The 21,269-nt window shown below is 38.0% G+C and overlaps 1 protein-coding gene across 1 annotated transcript; it reads right to left on the bottom strand.

Annotated features, from left to right (window-relative positions):
* Positions 1-4,965: 4,965 nt before the first annotated feature.
* On the bottom strand, positions 4,966-6,027 carry LOC135700135 (coatomer subunit zeta-1-like). The gene is made up of 4 exons (XM_065220579.1): positions 5,922-6,027; positions 5,466-5,845; positions 5,305-5,395; positions 4,966-5,082 (listed from the first exon to the last, which is right to left on the bottom strand). The coding sequence occupies exons 1-4, from the start codon at positions 5,934-5,936 to the stop codon at positions 5,035-5,037; spliced, it is 534 nt and encodes a 177-aa protein (XP_065076651.1). The 5' UTR covers positions 5,937-6,027; the 3' UTR covers positions 4,966-5,034.
* Between the last annotated feature and the right edge of the window lie 15,242 nt (positions 6,028-21,269).

The following is a 21,269-nucleotide window of genomic DNA, read 5'->3' as shown; positions in this document are numbered from 1 at the left end:
AACCTTTTGACGTGGATATTGGTTTGACAACGAGAGAAACGTCACTTCACTCAACACTCTCACAACGTAAGCAAAAACAAACTCAAAGGTTAAAGACTTCACACTTTGGTGTCGCTGCTGTTGCAGTAGTTTTAAAATTTAGCATGCTATAAAATATTTCACAATGGGATAAAAGTAACAAATAATGATCAGAAATACATACGGAACTGGAAATACACAGAGTTTCGTGTAACTCCAGTTTTTTTTTATAATTCAATCTGAATATTACATTGGGTCCTCAATAAAATTGATCGATGTTTTTCATCGTCTTTCTTTTTCGTTAATAACTTGGGTACATAACCGTTTCTTAAACGCTGTCCAGACTGGAGTGTTGTTATAACATGTTATAACGGTTGTCAAATAATTGCAACACAGAAACCACCATCAAAATAGCGTTATAACATGTTATAACTCTGTAGTCTGAACGTACTAGTTTTGTTTGTATAGTGTGCTTTTTATTTTGCTGGAAACTAATTTTTAAACGAGGTAATGCATCATTAAGTAGTGCACTGTCTACCACCGCTCATCTTTTTAACGTGTACACAGCAAAATACTATAATATGTATCAATCAATGACATTCATGGTGTAGTATTGAACATCATTTACTGGTAAAAGTTGATAGAATATTACAGTCAACCAATTGATTTATTCTCGAATTCTGTGTACATCGTACATCGTAATATTATAAAGGGAATGACTTATGTACAGCAGTTTTGATGTAATATTCAACAACTTTTGTAAGAGGTGGTATGTGTCTCCAGTGAGGTGCCTTGACCACTTATCATTTTCAAGAGCTGACATGTACTAACTAGACGTGAAAAAGATCTGGCATCACTGATACGTTCGAAATGTGGCGTCTTGCTCAATGTTTCAGTGGCGCCACCATGACAAATGCAAGCACATTCCCAACTAAAACATTATTTGCGATGATTGTGTTATGTCTGTTTGTCTGTGGTTCAACCACAGAGAACAGACGTCCAACTTCCACCAGAAACTTGTGTAAGATAAATGGAAACGTCGCCGTTACGTAGCGCTAGCATCTCCTGATTTCCTCTATAAATTTTCCACTTTCGACTAATTTGGCGCTAGTATCGAGAAATGTTGAAAATTGCCATTGTCTAGTGTAAGTTGTGCAACGCCAGCGCCATCATGTTGTCAAAGAGGGTTTTTAAGAAGGGACGTCGGCGTTGGTGGCGCTTGAATCGAATAAGAATCTTTACAAAAGTTTTCACAGAAATTTAGTTCGAGCCTCAACGTCTGTTCTCTGTGGTTCAACTGAAGGGAAGTTAAGCCTTTGATCCCGGCCCATGTGTGTTGAATGGGTGCGATATCCTACGCAGGTGTTGAAGCTGCCTTCCTGCACATTCGGTTGCCGTCAATGGAAAGGAATCGATGTCCGTCGGTGGTTTGCACTAGATTGCGGAACAGAGACCGACGTTAAATAAAGGAATGAAGAAGAAGAAGAAGTATATCGGCGCCGGTGGTGTAGTGGTAAGCTTGATTACCTCTCACCCCAGCAGGCCTGGGTTCAATCCCAGTAGGCGCCGCCGGGATGTTCTGAGGCATAACATCTCTGATCAAGGGAAGTAAAGCCGTTGATCCCCGGTTCATGAGTTGATGGGTCGATAGGTAGGGTCCAGGTGAGGGAGCTGCCTCTCTGGCGTCGGTAGCATTGGTGCTCTGTACGGAACACAAATGAAGGAAAAAAATGAGATAGTCGTCAGCAAAACCATAGGTAGGAAAACCGCTGTTGTTGAGTTCCCTCAGCAGCGTATCCGCAACAAGTTTCCACGAAAGTAGTGACAAGACTCTTGAGAGAATCCATGGACAGTCAATTTTGAAATCCTCTGCTTGGCATAGATTCGAGAGAAAATATCGGTTCTGGAGCATCTGGTAAATCCGATCGAAAGTATCCCGTGCTAACGCGCGGCTGGACTATGGCATCGAAACCCACGTTAGCAAAAGCACCCTCAATATCTAAGAAAACCACCGACAAACCGACATGAATGACCATAGCAAAACCAATAAAATTTCTGATCAAAGCACACTACTGACATCTGGCTCCGTGTTCTCGGGAATTATTTATCTAAGCGATGAACCCGCATGCAAAAGTTATGAATTGGTTCATGTCTGATCTATTCTGAACAAATTATTTTTATCTAGATCAAAATATCTTATGGTTTTGACAGTTCGGATCACTGCACATTTAAATCGGCCGTTTACGATTTTCGGGCATAGTTCAGAATTAAGTGTCATGTCGGTTTGTCGGTGAGAAAACAACCAAGCAGGAATTTTTATGAGCGAATGCTTTTTCAATATCGTATCACAGAGAACAGACGTTGAGGTTCGAACAATATTTCTGTAAAAACTTGTGTAAAGATTCCTATTCAACTTAAGCGCTACTAACGGCGACTTCCCCACTTAAGAACCCTCTTTGACAACCTGAAGGCACTGGAGTTGCACAAATTACACTAGACACTAAGTGCTGATAGCTCCAAGTGGCAATTTTCAACAGAAAATTTATCGATACTAGCGCCAAATTGGTCGAAAGTGAAAAAACTATAGAGGAAATCAGGAGATGCTAGCTCCACGTAACGTTTTAGAGAAATTTTGTTCGAGCCTCCATGTCTGTTCTCTGTGCTAGTGCTACGTAATGACGACGTTCCCACTTATCTTTAGACAAGTTTCTGGTGGAAGTTGGACGTCTGTCCTCTGTGGTTTACATGAAGTGCTATGTTTGTTAAATTAACATTTCGGATGTGATGATCGAAAATACGTTTCAATCATTTGAGGAGAAAAGAACTTAAACTTATTTGTCTGAAGCTCTTTGTTTCTTGGTACGACGAGCATTCTCCTTTCGGATTAAATTGCGCTGTTATGTCGCGATAGGATTCAGGAAAACTGCTAATGATAAGTATTTTCAATACATGTTTAAAGTACACAAATCCCTTTTGGCCGGATCGAATGAACTTAATTCTCCTCTACCAGGGGAACAGTTTAAAGAGACGTAAATAGACGGAAGCACGGAAGCAAATCCCTTCTGGAGCAACATGGGGTGTAGGTATGCCATCTGCGCCAGGAGATTTGTATGGAGTAAAGCTGTTAAGTGCCCATTGAATAGATTCAAGTGTGTGGGAAGTGTGTTTCAAATAAATTTTGCAGAATTTCTTTATCAGAAATAGTGTAGCCACTATTTGGTTTTCAATAAAACTTTGAAACTTCTTACTCCATCAACTGAGGTAATGTTTTCATAAGTTATGTCAATGACAATATCATTCAATGTTTGTTGGTCAGACTTTAATTGTGAATTTTAATAATTGACATATACAGCTATCCCCCGAAGAACGCGTTACCCACTGAGTTGCACCCACCGCTTTTTCTCGGCTTTGTTTGAACCAGTCGGTCTGATTTTTTGCTGTGAGTAGGGTCAATTGAGTAGTCACTCGCAGAAAATCAGAGCGCTTGGTTGAAAACTCACCGAGATAAAGCGGTGGGTGTAACTTAGTGGGTAACGCGTTCTTCTGGGGAAAGCTGTATATGGAACACAGACTGTTGAATGCGAATTATAAAAAAAAAACAGTAACATTCCCGTTTCTACGCCAATCGTGAATGGAACCATCCTTTGTTTTAGAACTACGTACATTGCACATTTATTAGTGTGCCGTAGTGCTAGCTGGATTTTGTAGCGCTAATAAATCTATAAAGCCTTTTTGAGTGCCTATAAACCTCTTTCGTGGAATGAAACAGTAAGATTCAGTAAGTGGTACCACCAGGGTTTTGATACGTGTGACTAATTATTTGAAACTGTTCGTCATTTTATAACAATTTCTTCTGGGAAACAGATAATTCGTAGTCGTTAACATATCTATGCCCTGGCTCAAATCAAATTCATTTAGGTAGCTCCAAGGGTCACCACGTCCTTGAAAACGTACTCGTCTTGGTTCGAGTGTTCCGCTTTGCCGTTATCAGTATGAACAGCTGGAGAGCCCAAGTGGTTCCCCTGATCACGTTCCAGCGGAAACGCTCAGCCTAAGATTCTCTTCCTCTGAGTAGTTTCACTACTTTGGTAGAGTGTAACATTTAACACGTTTACTGCTGATCAACCAGCGTCTGGCTGAAAATCTCCTTAATAAAGACAACCAACCAACCGTTTACTGCTGACTGCTAATTATGAGAAAATAAAGCCTAAGCCAGCAGACATCCAAAGAACAGAAACAGGTCCTCCTTTTTTAGCAGAAAATGCTTACACGATTCTACGGCACTTATGTTTAGAACAACTCGCTTTACCGAATTCACACCCGTACGCAGAAATCTCTATATGCGCATTAAACTCACTATAAATCTGCACTTACAATATGTATAGATGCTCAGCTCCCAGATTACATAGCCCTTCCTTGCACTTCAATTCAAGCATAAAACACACTCACTTTATTTCTTATGTAAAAAGATAGTTCTTTCCGCAGAAACAAACGAATTGAATAATTTCTAGATTGATATCTCTCTTTTCTCAACGAATGTATCAAGACTCGACCTCGTCTAACAGCACAAAGAATACTGTCCCAGGTATCATTCGAACTATCCTCTTAGTAATCAGTAGTAGTACTGTTATATCGTCTTATCGCGTACCAACGGTCTCTTTCACTCTTCAACGATCCCCACTAGCTGGGAGGGATAGGTACTTACTGTTTCTCAAGTGTTCAATACAAAATAATACCACAATCTATTCTTATCCTCTTGATCGGCGTCTAGTAATCCATTGATTACATTTGCTTATCACCATTTAGGGGAGTTTCTTCGTAATTGCAATATCATTCTTTGCGAACGCTTTAGCTCAAAAGTACCACTTAAAAATCTGTTTTTGAAACCTAGGTTTTGTATGTAATATGTTTATATTTCTGTTTTAACTAGGTACTTTAAAAGAATGCGTAAGACTAAAGAAGAATGTTAGCTTATTTAGTATCAATGGAAAAAATCCCACCGTAGTCCTACACGATTTACTTTAGCAAGGACCATTTCAATTGCTCCCTAGCCGACTGCAGGACCTGCAAAAGAAGAGAAAGTCGATAAATAAAACAAGTCGTTTTGAGATTTCGGTGTGCAAAATGAGCTTTTAATGCCGATTTTTACAAATGACCTAAGCCTACGCTGTATGCTATTATTGCAAACTGGTTTGACCATAAAACGAGCAAATACTGTTGTGCAGATATGAATTTTTTGAGGGGCTTTAAGGATCACCAAAACAGTCCATGGATTGCGTTAGTTACCTGTGCAACAGTTTGCTCCCCGATCGGGATGTCGTCGTTCCGCAGGTCCACCCGCTTTACCACCGAGGAGGGATCGGCGTCCAGGATAATTCTGTAAAATGGATATTTATTCAAACTTAGAATACCGCTCAAAAAACTCAAATCTATCAACAGCTTCTTACCCTCCATCGCAGATTTCATCGAACGCCAACATTACGACATCCAGATTCTCCAGCACCGCTCGCTTCTCGACATTCTTCTTCAGGATCATCGTGACCGTGTCGTACAAGCAGTTCAACACCGATAGCAGTATCAGTTCGTTTTCGTGCGTGCTTCCCATCACATAGAAGAACAGATCAACGTTACTCTTGTACACACAGGTCAGCCCATCCAGCATGATGATTTCCGCGTTAGCCCTATGCGTCTTGTTGAATAGATTTTTTTCGTAGACTTTCTGCTCCTTCACGGTGGGAAATACATTTTTGTCATAGTATTTAGCCAGTATCCGGTTGCCGTCGTTGTCCAGGATGCACATTCCCTTGACCGTGTACAGGGTTGGTTCCTGAAGCATAAAAAGCCGTGTCGTTACCGTCAGAAAAGTCACGTGAACTAAATTTCGTGATTGATCGATGACTTACCATTAGCGAGTCCATTGCTTAAACTTTTTATAAAACTATGAAGGCAAATAAACTAGTATTTTACGAAAAATTCAACAAATTATTTTTTCGGGATTATCGCAACTCGAACCTTTTGACGTGGATATTGGTTTGACAACGAGAGAAACGTCACTTCACTCAACACTCTCACAACGTAAGCAAAAACAAACTCAAAGGTTAAAGACTTCACACTTTGGTGTCGCTGCTGTTGCAGTAGTTTTAAAATTTAGCATGCTATAAAATATTTCACAATGGGATAAAAGTAACAAATAATGATCAGAAATACATACGGAACTGGAAATACACAGAGTTTCGTGTAACTCCAGTTTTTTTTTATAATTCAATCTGAATATTACATTGGGTCCTCAATAAAATTGATCGATGTTTTTCATCGTCTTTCTTTTTCGTTAATAACTTGGGTACATAACCGTTTCTTAAACGCTGTCCAGACTGGAGTGTTGTTATAACATGTTATAACGGTTGTCAAATAATTGCAACACAGAAACCACCATCAAAATAGCGTTATAACATGTTATAACTCTGTAGTCTGAACGTACTATTATCAACAATCAATACGAAACTAACGATTTCAAATTGGCTCACTACTTGACTAGCCTATTGGTCCCAAGCAAATCGATTAACATACCCCATTCTAGTATAAATTCCAGTACTACACTATGTTTGTTTTGATTCGCTATGAAAGTTTGACAGATAAAATGAGGGGTTCGTTGATTTTCCTATGTTTAGAGGGGTGCATCGACTAGCTTGGGACCGAAGAGAGTACCAGGGCTGAGCCAAAAAGTTGAGCACGTTTCTTCGGGACCTTCTAGTCTTAGAGTTACCTCTATGCTATTATCGTATGTTTGTCGTATTAGAAGCTAGATGATAACATCTTTCAAGGTTGCTTCTATTGTGTGTGGCAGGCAGTGCTGAGATTTGTCATTGTCATTGACAGACTTTCGCGCGATATTGACAAAATTGTTCGTCACATAGTCACTGACAGACTTGATCCTCAAAAAAACCTTCGTCAAAATCGATTCATTTTTTCGTCAATGACAAAGATTCACCTGGTAACAAATCGTGTAATTTAGTACATTCTGTGTCACATTATTGTTATCCAAGTAGTTCAGGACGTAGATGCTTATTCACTAAAATGGCTCCATGTAGTTGTTTTGCTCAAGTCATTTAATTTCGTTACAAATTTAGTTAATATAAAAATCTACATATGTTCGTCACTGACAGCATTGTCATTGACAATTGACATGGTTTGCCTTGACTATGACTGTTAGCTCAAATGAGTGACCAAAGCAGAATTAATCATGTTTTGTTGTTTTTGACATCATCCACATCCAGAGGGCCAGTCACTTTCGAATGTATGGGAATGGTAGGAAACCATTTGGAAATGCATGAACATTTTCAGTTTTTATTCATTATCGTCTTTATGGGCAGTTTCAGATGCACAAAAACTGCACGAGTACATTACTATGGTGATAAGGTAAACACTCGTTTATTTGTTTCCTTCTGTGAAAGCATGTTTAGTCACAAATCGTGGATTTTCTGATATTCTCCATACTGCAAAAATGAGTTTCCTACCACTGAAGGGGCGACATCTTTAGGATCTTCAGTGTAGCTACTACTCAAATCATATAATTAATTGTCAATATCACCGTGTACTGTCGAGATTTTGCAGCACTGGTGGCAGAATAATTTCTCAAAATGGGATTATACCATCTGCATTCTGTTTATGGCCGTACGACTGCGCCAATTGATTTAACACACGGCGACTATTTATCCAGGATTCGCTCCTCAAGCCGCTGACATAAAATACTATCTAAGTTACACACCTGTGTATAATTCTTATGGGCGGGGTCGCATCGCGCTTATGAGCGGCGCGTTTCAACCGTCACCAAATGAGAATTTAACATAAGCGCGACAATACTCACTTATGGCTATGCGCCTTTTTAATACACCACCAACGTAGAGTGCGCCACGCGAGTTCAAGAAGAAACGTCAACCAAACCGTTTGTTTACATCAGAATAAGCATTTTCCCCAACGAAAATAACAGCATTTTTCATTCAAAATCTTGCCAATATATATCGGTAATTGTCTTATTGTACGATTTTCCACAGATCTGAACTGATTTGTACCTTAACTATCCACACACAAGAAATCCTGTCTTATTGTACGATTTTCCACAAATCTGAAATGATTTGCACCTTAACTATACGCCTTTTTAATGCACCACCAACGTAGAGTGCGCCACGTGAGTTCGAGAAGAAACGTCAACCAAACCGTTTGTTTACATCAGAATAACAATTTTTCACAACGCAAATTGAAGCATTTTTCATTTAACATCTTGCCAATATATATCGGTAATTGTCTTATTGTACGATTTTCCACAGATCTGAACTGATTTGTACCTTAACTATCCACACACAAGAAATCCGGAAGATCATAACCACTAAGGCACTTTTCTAATTTTGCATTTTTCACAACAAAAATATTCCTGTACATCAGCAGGATGTTTGCAAAAACGTTACAGAATTAAATTTTTCAACTGTCGATTAAGTTTTGGAGCATCTCAGATGAATCAATTGATCAGGAAAAGTGAAAAAGTGTTCCGCTTCCTTTGTCTCAAGGCAAAAAATGATGCTCACAACACTCTTTTTGACGTTCTCCTATTCACCACCAGAGGTTGAATCGATCGTGTAGTTTCTATTAAAAAGCCCTATAAAAAATGTTTTTCGGAATTATGAAATCATTAGTTGTTATGACATTTCGTAATTGTAATTTGGAAGCAAAGGTTGTAAAGTATATGTTTTTGTCACATAAAACCTATCAATTTCGCATTCAGAGCGTCACAATCAGCGATTTTACGATTAATAAAATCGCCTATTGTGACGTTCTGAAAACTAAATTGTCATACTTTATTCATCCTTTAAATTTGTCAAACCTCTTAAAGGAATCCCTTTATGAAGAGCTTTGAGTGTGTTGGTTTTTTTTTTCCTTTAAATTCCGTTATAATTCTGGATCATCAATAGAAAAGGGCCCATCAGCATTTGTAAACAAACCGTTCCAAAGTCCTTTACTCGCAAAGCGAAGGCCACCCGCGCAAACCAACACTATCATCGGATAGGGAAAACTTCGATTTGTGAGGAATGGGCTTTGGAACGGTTTGTTTACAAATGCTGATGGGCCCTTTTCTATTGTTGATCCAGAATTGCTTATCTTTTGACAGATACGCGTATTTCGTCTACTACTTGCAGACTTCATCAGTGCCAAGTACTCAACACCAGGGTTGCTTCCAATCACTTGCTATAAAAAAAAATGTTTTTCGGAATTATCAAATCATTAGATGATAAAATGACAATTAGTACTTGTATTTTACAAGAGAAGAGGTTGTAAAGTATGTGTTTGACACAAACAACCTGTCAATATTGCTTTCATAGTGTCACAATTAGCGATTTTATGATTCGTGAGCGTTCACTCAGAGTGACCACTAACGAATCGTAAAATCGCTGATTGCGATGCACTGAAAGCAGAATCGACAGGTTTTATGAGTCAAACACATTTGTTTAAACCTTTTCTAGTAACTTACAAGTACACTATATCATCACAGAGAACAGACGTCCAACTTCCACCAGAAACTTGTGTAAAGATAAGTGGGAACGTAGCCGTTACGTAGCACTAGCATATCCTGATTTCCTCTATAAATTTATCACTTTCGACCAATTTGGTGCTAGTATCGATAAACTTATCTGTTGAAAATTGCTACTTGGCGCTACCAGCACTTAGTTTCTAGTGTAAGTTTTGCAACGCCAGCACCATCATGTTGTCAAAGAGGGTTTTAAGTGGGGAAGTCGCCATTGGTAGCGCTTAAGTCGAATAGGAATCTTTACACAAGTTTTTAGAGAAATTTTGTTCGAGCCTCAACGTATGTTCTCTGTGATATCATTATAACATGTAATCACAGACAAACAGACATAACACTCGCAAGTTGTTCATCGAACAAGGATTTAACGGTCAATTTAAAAGTATCGTAGTTGGTAGTACCATAATTTTTTTTTTTTATTAGCGAGATTTTTAGCCATAGGCTAGTTCATCTCTTAACCATAGAGATAACTCTAAGACCAGAAGCTCCCGAAGAAACGTTCTCAACTTTTTGGTTCATCTCTGGTACTCTCTTCGGTCCAAAGCTCGATGCACCCCTCGAAACGTAGGAAAATCCACGAACCCCTCATTTTATCTGTCAAAATTTCATAGCGAATCAAACCAAACATAGTGTAGTACTAGAATTTCGACTTGAATGGGGTACGTTAATCGATTTGCTTGGGACCAATAGGCTAGTCAAGTAGTGAGCCAATTTAAAATCGTTAGTTTACACCGGTTGGTAGTACCATAGAGGTAACTCTAAGACCACTGGGTCCCGAAGAAAATCATTATTATTTTTGGCTCACTCAGTACCAGAACAACGGTCCCAAGCAGTCCCAAGCTATTTCACTCACCCCTGCATGTTCTGCATGAATCCACACACCCCTGATGTTATCTGTCAAACTTTCATAGCGAATCAAAACAAATATAGTGTAGTAATAGAATTTCAACTAGAATAGGGTACGTTAATCGTTTGCTTGGGACCAATAGCACAGGAGTGGAACTTCAAATCAGAAAGTGGCTCCACTGGTCATTTGCGAACACTAGCGCACCTAGCTGTAGAAGGCATCTTCGGCCTGTAGTTAAGATAGGCAGCATGCTATGATAGTGTGAGTGCACATAGAAAGCCTATGTGGAACGCTACCACATCACATCGCTCGTTGAGCAGAAAAACGAGCACTTTTTGATTCACCGATTTGTTTGCACTTCCCCTTCTGTTCTGTGCCAATAGGCTACTAAAGTGGTGAGCCAATTTAAAATCGTTAGTTTCGTATTGATTGTTGGTAGTACTGCCACCTGTGGCGCGCATGGTCAATTCCCTTGCGTTTGACGTTTACACACTACCGCCATCTGTTCAGTGTACTACCACAGAGAACAGACATGGAGGCTCGAACAAAATTTCTCTTAAAACTTGTGTAAAGATTCCTATTCGACTCAAGCGCCACTAACGGCGACTTCCCCACTTAAAAACCCTCTTTGACAACATGATGCACAAATTACACTAGACACTAAGTGCTAGTAGCGCCAAGTGGCAATTTTCAACAGAAAATTTATCGATACTAGCGCCAAATTGGTCGAAAGTGGAAAATTTATAGAGAAAATCAGGAGATGCTAACACCACGTAACGGCGACGTTCCCACTTATTTTACACAAGTTTCTGACCGAGCTTGAACGTCTGTTCTCTGTGGTACTACCCACCACAGTGTACTCAACAGATGGCAGTAAAGTTTTAGTGACGATGTTTTACCACAGAGAACACAACTTACACTAGAAACTTAAAGCTGGTAGCGCCAAGTGGCAATTTTCAACAGATAATTTATCGATACTAGCGCCAAATTGGCCGAAAGTGCAAAATATATAGAGGAAATCAGGAGATGCTAGCGCCACGTAACGGCGATGTTCCCACTTATCTTTACACAAGTTTCTGACGGAAGTTGGACGTCTGTTCTCTGTACACATACTTTACAACCCCTGCTTGTAAATTACAATTACTAATTATCATTATAACATCACATAATTCAGAAAAAAAAAATGTATTTATAGCAAGCAAGTGGAAACTAGTCTGGTTACTTAGAACCTAATGCATAGTTCAGCTTGAAGTGAGCAATATTTCCGTGATAGAAAAGAGATAGCAATACAATTTTACTTATAGCGAATTTGTTTATTATCCAGGTTGGAACCAGTTTCAACCCGTGCGAACCCGAGATTATTGTCAGTGCGAACCTCAACCCGAGCCAGGTTACAAAAACAAACGCTCACACTGATGTTTGACAGCCAACGAGCAGACCCAATCTTGATACCCGATCCAGGTTGGAACTGAATCAAAAACAAATTCGCTATTAGTCACTGAGTTAGGCCGCGGCCATAGTAGACGTGACACGCGACGCGATGCGACTCACGCTAGAAATAATAATAATAAATAATAAGATTCTTTTGAATTGGTTGCTTGTCACGTGTACTCTGGTTGCGACCAATTTAAAAGAATCTTATTACCCAGGTATGTATTATTATTTCTTGTGTGAGTCACATCGCGTTGCGTCGCGTGTCGCGTCTACTCTGGCCGCGGCCTTAGATAGAACGATAAAATAAACAGATTACAGATTTTACCTCTCAGAAACATGAAACCAACAATCAATACGAAAATAACGATTTTAAATTGGCTCACTACTTGACTAGCCTATTGGTCCCAAGCAAACGATAACGTACCCCATTCTAGTCGAAATTCTAGTACTACGTAATGTTTGTTTTGATTAGCTATGAAAGTTTGACAGATAAAATGAGGGGTTATTGGTTTTTCTTATGTTTCGAGGGGTGAATCGATTAGCTTGGGACCGAAGAGAGTATCAGAGCTGAGCCAAAAAGTTGAGCACGTTATTTCTGGACCTTCTAGTCTTAGAGTTACCTCTATGATGAAACTTCGCAAAATTGTTCACTAAGAGTATTGTGCTGCAGTACGGCCATTTTGACGCCTAACTTTTCAAAATGGCGTATACAATATTTAACAATAAATCGTAGCACGAAAATGGCTAATCTAAGCGAAATGTCATCTGAGAAAACTGTAGATTGCTTCGCACCTTCATTGGTTCTCAGATCACCTAGTAAGTAAAAGTACGGTATTGGCAAGCTGGATCCTCGGCCGCAGCACAGTGGGACGTTCTGGAAAAAAAGACGGTCAATACATTTTTCTCACATTTTTTTGGACGATTTAGAGGTTAGGTGTCTTCTATGAAGTCGCTTAAAATGATACTCCGATTGGCGAATCAAAGCAAAGCCAAAACTGGTCATGCGACACCAAGTTTTAAGATCCGTAATTACAAAAATTGTTGGAGGCCATCGGTTCTAGAAACACTGTCAAATACTCTACAATATGGGTATTTCCGGAAAGGGGACGACGTGTAGAGGCGTAAATCGATGCCAGACGCCATTTTGTAATCCAATATGGCAACAATCGGTTTGAGAAAAACTGTCAAATACTCTAAAATATGGGTATTTCCGGAAAGGTAATGCACTGATCGTTGGTAAAAAAAGAAATTGAAAGTGTTCAGTATTGCCTTAATCAAGTGTTCAACTGTGATGAAACAAATCTGTTTTAGAAAGCATCACGTCTTTAATTCAACCCCTTGATCAAGGCATCATCAAAAATTTCAAGCTGAAGTATGTCAAGAGAACCTACAGTTTTATTCTGGAAACAACCGAGAAAGGCCTTTCACTAGCGGATACACGAAAGTAGTTCAGCATCAAGAATTGTTTCGACTGCTTGGATGTGGTTCTAAAGGACATAAAACAAAGCACGTTGGTAAACTGCTTGAAGAAAATTCTTCCGTCGTATTTCGCGAAGTCACAATGCAATGAAGACGACAACGAGGATTTGCAGATCATGTCCGAAATTCAACAAATTCACGGAAAGTTTGGTGCACCGGGGATTAGAAACACGGTGAAATCAATGAAATCATAAGAGATGAACCGGCTACAGCAGATGAAATTATTAGTGAACTGGACCCATCTACAATGAATATGGATTATATTTCCATCCCACTACCACCCCTCCGAGTTTGAAAGCTTCTGCACATTGGACAGTTATATCGAACAGATTTTAAAAATCCAAGATTTACTAAGAGAAGTCAAAACGTTGCCATTTTGCTCAATGATACGTTATACACATTATACAACTCATATAAAACGTGCCTGGTAAGCATTATGCAGGAAAATTAATGCGAGGCAAAATTTTGAGCTCCAAAATATCCTAAAACATTAATTAGACAAAATTTACTTCCTAGTGGATTATCGCCGAACCTACCCCGTACACCGTCCATGTTAACTGTGCTGAACTGATACGAGGATGTCCATAGTCGGTCCGATTTCCGGCTTCTACACGTCCTCCCCTTTCCGGAAATACCCATATTGTTGGGTATTTGACAGTTTTTTTCTTAAACCTATGGCCTCCATCTTGTATTTCAAAATGGCATCTGGCATCGATTTCCAGCCTCTACACGTCATCCCCTTTCCGAAAATACCCATATTGTAGCGTATTTGACAGTTTTCCTTGAATCAATGACCGCCATCTTGGATTTTAAAATGGCGTCCGAAATAGATTTACAGCCTCTTTACACGTCATTCCTATTCCGTTTCGTGCCCTAACATTGCACAGCAACATCTTATATGGACAAACTTTCCAGACATACTATATTAAGGAAGTTTATGTGCACACTAGCGCCGCGTAGTGAGAGAGTTCTTAAATAATATGACCACCATCCGAAAGGACTTGATCACTTGATCAACTTTGCTCAAGACAGCAACGTTCTATATGGCCAGGTTCTCGAGATACAGTTTATATAGGAAGTTCACATGCACACTAGCTCTGCGTAGTGAGATAGTTCTGAACTAATATGAACACCATACAAAAGGACATGACATCTTGAACAACTTTTCTCAAGACAGTAACCTTCTATATGGCCAGGATTTTGAGATACAGCTTATATAGCAAGCTCATATGCACACTAGCGCTGCGTAGTGAGAGAGTTCTGAACTAATATGACCACCATCCGAAAGGACATGATCACCTGAACAACTTTGCTCAAGACAGTATCTTTATATATGGCCAGGATCACAAAATATATTATGTTGGACCTATGATCCATATATTATAGCGCCCGTCATAAGTAATATAAAAGTGAAGCGCCTCTAGTGGCGTAGTTTCTAATTAAACCTGAATCCAATGACACAAACTTGTTGGGCTATCCCAGTACAACAACCTTGTCGAAGACAGTATAGCTCTATATATTGAAACAAATGAGATAATCCACCACAGCTCCTATTAGTGAAAATCCCATAAGCTGTGGGTATCCTTATTCGCGGATTGCCCGGCAATAAGGATCCGGCAATAAAGGATACCGGCAATAAGGAATCCGGCAATAAGGATTCCTGACTGTAGTAGACGAAATACGCGTATCTGTCAAAAGATAAGCAATTATAACAGAATTTAAAGGAAATAAACCAACACACTCAAAGCTCATCATTTAAAAACATGATAACTGGTGGTCATATTGAGTACCCAGGACCAAGTAATCAAAAATATCTCAAAATGACAAAATGACAAGCGATCAACGAGCCAAACGATAATACTATGTCAGAAATGGAAAGCAATATACAGTCAACTCTATAGAATTAAATAATGTTTTATTTTGCTCGTCTAAAATTTGAAGAATAATAATCTGACCTTATTTACTCATATGAATCATCGAGAGAAGTCATTGTTTACAAAAGCTGTTACGCCCTAATTCCTGAAATGATGTTGAATTTTTTTTAATTTAAACGGCCTTGGCATCTCTGGGAAATTTTTAATAAAAATCTCTCCTCAAAATACAAATGCGCTAGGTTTCATGAGTATCGCAAGCATTGTTTCGATTCAAATAAGACGATGCACAGATTTCGATGTCAATAATACGACAAAGATGTTGTTTTACGAAAGGATTTATAAATGACAACAAAATCAACGTGAATCAAGCTGAACTAGCTGAACTAACCCAGACCGACGACAAAATTTATAATTTTAGCTTAGCTCAGCTTAGACGGACTGCATATATCACGGGTTGCTGATCAGTTATTAATCAGAATGGGTAAATTGCACAATGAATCAACTGACTGGGGCTTTCAGTGACTCTTTTAAAGATCAATAACGGCGCCAGCCATCACCTTGAAGGTGGGAGTGAAGAAGGAATATTAAAGTGCCCTTTGTTGAATAAACACAGATTTTTACTATTATGCGTTAAACATGTGACCATAGGTGGATAATTCAAGTTTTTACTATTATACTTTAAACATGTTTTCGAGTTGGAAATAGCCTCGGATTTCTTGGTCCATATTTTTAAGTTGAGTAGGACAAAATCATGAAATGGTACACATCAGTGTCGGCCAAAGTCAGTGTTCACTCGGCTGTCGACAAAAGCAGGCCACTCTCGATGTGTGCTACGCGATCGTCTGTTTTCTCGACAGCAACCATTGTGTGGTCCTCCTCATTGTTCTTCATCAGCAGTTCTTTCGGTCGATGCGTCGTCGACTTTGGAAAGCAACCGTATCGTGATGAGTGTGTGAGTGCTGACCACGTTTTGTGTCCATTGCTGCAATGGACGCGCTCTGACCCTCGTTGGCATACAACAATTTGCCATACAATGAAACTACTGGAAGCGGCTCCAGTTCTGATGGAGGAGGCTTTTTGGATAGCGGAAGATAAAGTGTTTATTGTGTTGTACCTTTTGACTATAGTTTTAAGATGTATTGTATAGTGACCAAGAATCCTCGGCTCTGTAAAGTTAATTCGGTTGAGCCTTATCAAATAAATTAATAAACAAAAAAAAAAAAAAGTGTCGGCCAAAGTGAGCGGTTCCACGAACAAGTGGGAAATTTTTCCAGTTTTTATTTTTTGTATTTTTTGATTTGCATGAAACCTTGCATACAAGTTTTTGGGGAAGAAAAACGCCGTTTTGCATACTTGGTTCGCCATTTTGAATCTAGCCTTACTTATGAGAAGGGCCTATGAAAAATGCACATGATATCTTCAAAAAATTGTATCTCGGAAACGGTTTGTCCGATTGGTTTGATGTCTTGAGCGAAGTTTTAGACAATTGTTGGTGTTATATGGAGAAAATATGCACGGTAAAAAAAAAAGTTTGGTATTTGTGTTTTGAACTAAAATATAATTTTTCCCTTTAAAGTGACATGTCAATAATTTTTTTATTATCCTTATGTTATAGCTGACTTAAAATGCTATCTAGTGCACAGTAGGTTGTTCTGGAGAAAAATAGGTTACGATGAAAAAAATTGTTTTTAAAAAAAATACAATTTTCAAAAAAGCTATTAAAAAAAGTCAAAAAAGTTTGTCACCCTAATTTTATAAAAGTACATCAAATTTGCAAACAAAAAGTACTTCGGTAACATTTTTCTAAGATACACCGTTTAGAAAATATTACTGATTTAATATTGTTTTTTTTTTTTGATAACTTAATAAGTTTTGGCCCTTTTCGGATGTACTCCGTGTTTTTTCAGTTTCAAAAGTATTTTTTTCGGAAAGATTGGAAAATTTGGAGTTAAAATGACACTGACAGCTTAAAGATTCGAGTGAAATTCTCTGCCTTAAAAGTATTTTGAAAAACAAGTTACAAAATCACACTATCAGGAACAATGATTTCTTCAAATGATTTTTGGTACGTTGTGCTGAAAACGTGCTAACAAGTCCGAAGTGATTTGAGATTTGGGCGTAATTGTATTTGTAAACAAACACGTCAATCGCCGATTTTTCGCGAATAAAGGCTCAATTTTGAAAACTAATAACACTATGCGGTAGAGGTATGATTCCTCTATCATTTGATATAGTTTGTTTATAAGATTGAGCTTTTATTCACGAGAAATCGGTGATTGACCTGTTTGTTTACAAATACAATTACGCCCAAATCTCAAATCACTCCGGAAGTATTAGATACAGGTAATCAGACCCCAGTTAGCTGTACTACGTACAGTTGGTGATTGTAAACATGGTCTTTGCTGGAACTAGTCCACCATGGCCACGCTGGCCATAACGAGGCTAGCTCCGTCGTTGACCGTTCCTTAATAATAAATAAAAAGAACGCAGTAGTCACCTTCCATCAAACTAGAGGGCTGCCGACTGATACCTCAATCAACAACCGCCGCACTCTTTATTCATTCCAGGTATATACAATTTACAATCTTCTTCGATAACAATATACCTACGCCAGCAAATCTACCTCACTCCAACTCTCCAAACTCGTACCTGAAGGTTCGACGATACCTGAGCGTTCAACTCTACCTATCTTCCAACAGTCTTTACCCAGCATTCTATGATTTCTACACGTGAGCTGTATAATAATGTCTGACTCGGTTCTGAATTCATCCAGTATCTACTAGGGAAAACCAAACAGTAAATGCAGAAAGGTTGCTAGTAGCATAGTGATTATAGTAATTTCAGCTCATAATCCTGTGTTTTTGAACGAGATCCAGTGTTGTTTGATAACATAATAATTGTAAAGGAAAGTGTAACACGTTTTGGTGCAAAGGTAAGTTTTAAATACACATTTTAATTATATGTTTTGTGATATTGTCGTACAAAACTAACAATTGGAAAATATTTTCTATGTTTCAGATTACAAAATGAGTAAAATAAGATGTATTCGCCCATTCAAAGACATTCAGTGTTCGAAAGGCTGCGATATCTCACGGATGGTATCATCCAAAAACTAAAATCAATTGGATTTTCCAAGGTATCCACACTGAACACCAAGGATTTTCGTGTTTGTTCGTCTTGCCGTCTACATATTGATTCAAGAGCTCACCTCACCCAAAACGGGGAACAAAGCGTAGCCGGCGGCTCAAGGATGCCAACTGTTCAGACCATACCTGATGTACCTGATTCGCAAAGCTATGAAAGTTTGGTCACGATACCATCAGAGTCAACGCTAAGCACAATTAAATCAAATGAAGACTTCACGATGCCTGTAGACGTCGAAATATTCAACCGAGGAATAGCAGCTATTCGTGTTTCGCCTATAGATTTAGGTAAGGTTAAAAATGTTCACTATCCTGAAAAAAGTGCGCTGAAATCGTCGAAGGTGTACGAAGAAATCTTTTTAAATTAGACGCTAAAGCAGAAAAAGCAAACGAGTTTGATGAAGTCATAGAAAATATGAAAATTAAATTTTTAAATTCAGCCACAAGGCAAGAAAAACTATCAATTTTATCATTGTTGCCAAAATCATGGTCAGTACAAAAAATTGTAGACGAATTTAAAACCAGTAGAAATATGGCATCAGATGCAAGAAAGGAAAGCTTTTAGCTATTTGTGACTTTTCTGAAAATTACAGCTTCGTTTTGCAGGATGAAGTTCAATCACACCATTGGAACGTGCAACAGGCCACAATCCATCCTTTCGTAATATATTATACTGAAAATATGCAAATTAAACATTTTAGCTTCATTATAATTTCTGAAGAACTAAAACATGATTCAGTCGCTGTCAATTTGTTTATTGATAAAATGATAAACTTTTTACAAATTGATCAAAATAAAAACATAAAAAAAATTTATTTTATGTCAGATGGTGCTGCTTCACAGTATAAAAACCGAAAAAACTTTTCTAGCCTTTGTAAATTTAAGTCAAAGTATGGTATTGACGCTGAATGGCATTTCTTCGCAACATCGCACGCCAAAGGTCCATGCGATGCTATTGGAGGTACGATAAAACGCATGGCTACCAGAGCAAGTTTAGCCAAAGAACGCGAACACCCGATAAAGACTGCAAGAGAGTTGTTTAATTGGGCAAACAAACGAAAAGAAGAAGAACTTACAAAGTTGTCATTTTGTTATTCTACTACAGAAGAATACGAAAATATGTCTTTGCAGCTAAATAATCAATATAATAATGCAAAAACAATTCAAGGAACTCTAAAATTCCACTCATTTCTTCCTCTATCAGAAAATACAATAAAGGCAAAGCTTTATTCAAACTGTCCTGACAATGATGCCAAAATATTCAATATTGTTAAGAAAGTTGTGTAAACAATAATTTTATAAAAATACAGGAATAAAAATAAACTGATGATATCCAACATATAATGTTATTTTTTATTGCGCACAATCACCATCCCTGAAAAATAAGCTTAATTCGCTCTTTTGAATCTTGCTAATTGAGGAGCTTACATTTGCAGTTCTCAAAAAGGTGTATTTCGAAATCGAGTTGTCTCATCGGTTTGATGTCTGTGGCGATGTTCGGCAATAGAGAGAAAATATGCACAGTATAAACACATCCAGTTTAAATGGATTAAACTGTTAGGCGATATGCAAGAGTTGAATGCACATTTTCAGCACAACGCACCAAAAATCACTTGAAGAAATCATTGTTCCTGATAGTGGGATTTTGTAACTTGTTTTTCAAAATACTTTTAAGGCAGAGAATTTCACTCGAATCTTTAAGCTGTCAGTGTCATTTTAACTCAAAATTTTCCAATCTTTCCGAAAAAATACTTTTGAAACTGGAAAAACACGGAGTACATCCGAAAAGGGCCAAAACTTATTAAGTTATAAAAAAAAAACAATATTAAATCAGTAATATTTTCTAAACGGTGCATCTTAGAAAAATGTTACCGAAGTACTTTTTGTTTGCAAATTTGATGTACTTTTATAAAATTAGGGTGACAAACTTTTTTTGACTTTTCTTAATAGCTTTTTTGAAAATTGTATTTTTTTAAAAAATAATTTTTTTCATCGTAACCTATTTTTCTCCAGAACAACCTACTGTGCACTAGATAGCATTTTAAGTCAGCTATAACATAAGGATAATAAAAAAATTATTGACATGTCACTTTAAAGGGAAAATTTATATTTTAGTTCAAAACACAAATACCAAACTTTTTTTTTTTACCGTGCATATTTTCTCCATATAACACCAACAATTGTCTAAAACTTTGCCCAAGACACCAAACCAATCGGACAAACCGTTTCCGAGATACAATTTTTTGAAGATATCATGTGCATTTTTCATAGGCCCTTTTCATAAGTAAGGCTAGGTTCAAAATGGCGAACCAAGTATGCAAAACGGCGTTTTTCTTCCACAAAAACTTGTATGCAAGGTTTCATGCAAATCAAAAAAGATGAAAATTACTCGTTGCTTTAATGATATGGAACCGCTCAAGTGCGGCTCGCGGGCCGCACGTGCTGCATGAATCTCTATGATGCAACAACCTCAGCTTGAATTTCTTTTGCATTATGAATGTATGGCCAAAATGATTGGAAAATACGCAAAATTCAACTAAAAATATGACCACCGAACAAAGATACAGCTATTGAAAAAATGGGCATGAACACCACTGACATATAATGATTCAATTAGTTTCTGTCTTGGTAGATACTGAAATGAACCTAAAGTTAAGAGTAGCTTAACTTATGAATAATTAATTCAATGGCATTATTTTGGAAGTCTCAACACGTACTATATACTAGAAAGCCAAAATAATCACCGAAAACAGTTTTCAAGACTTATCAGCTTCCGCCTATGCGGAACCACAAGTACGTGCGTCCAAAAGTTACTGCTAACAGTCGCGTCTAAAAAAACATTGGATATATCAATTATAAAAACCGCACCTAGTATCCCGCAATATCTTAGTTGTTTAACA

The sequence above is a fragment of the Ochlerotatus camptorhynchus genome, unplaced genomic scaffold (assembly GCF_037179485.1).
Source record: "Ochlerotatus camptorhynchus isolate MF236.1 unplaced genomic scaffold, CSIRO-AGI_Acam_v1.1 ptg000002l, whole genome shotgun sequence".
NCBI lineage: Eukaryota > Metazoa > Arthropoda > Insecta > Diptera > Culicidae > Ochlerotatus > Ochlerotatus camptorhynchus.
This window is presented reverse-complemented; position numbering and strand designations above follow the sequence as displayed.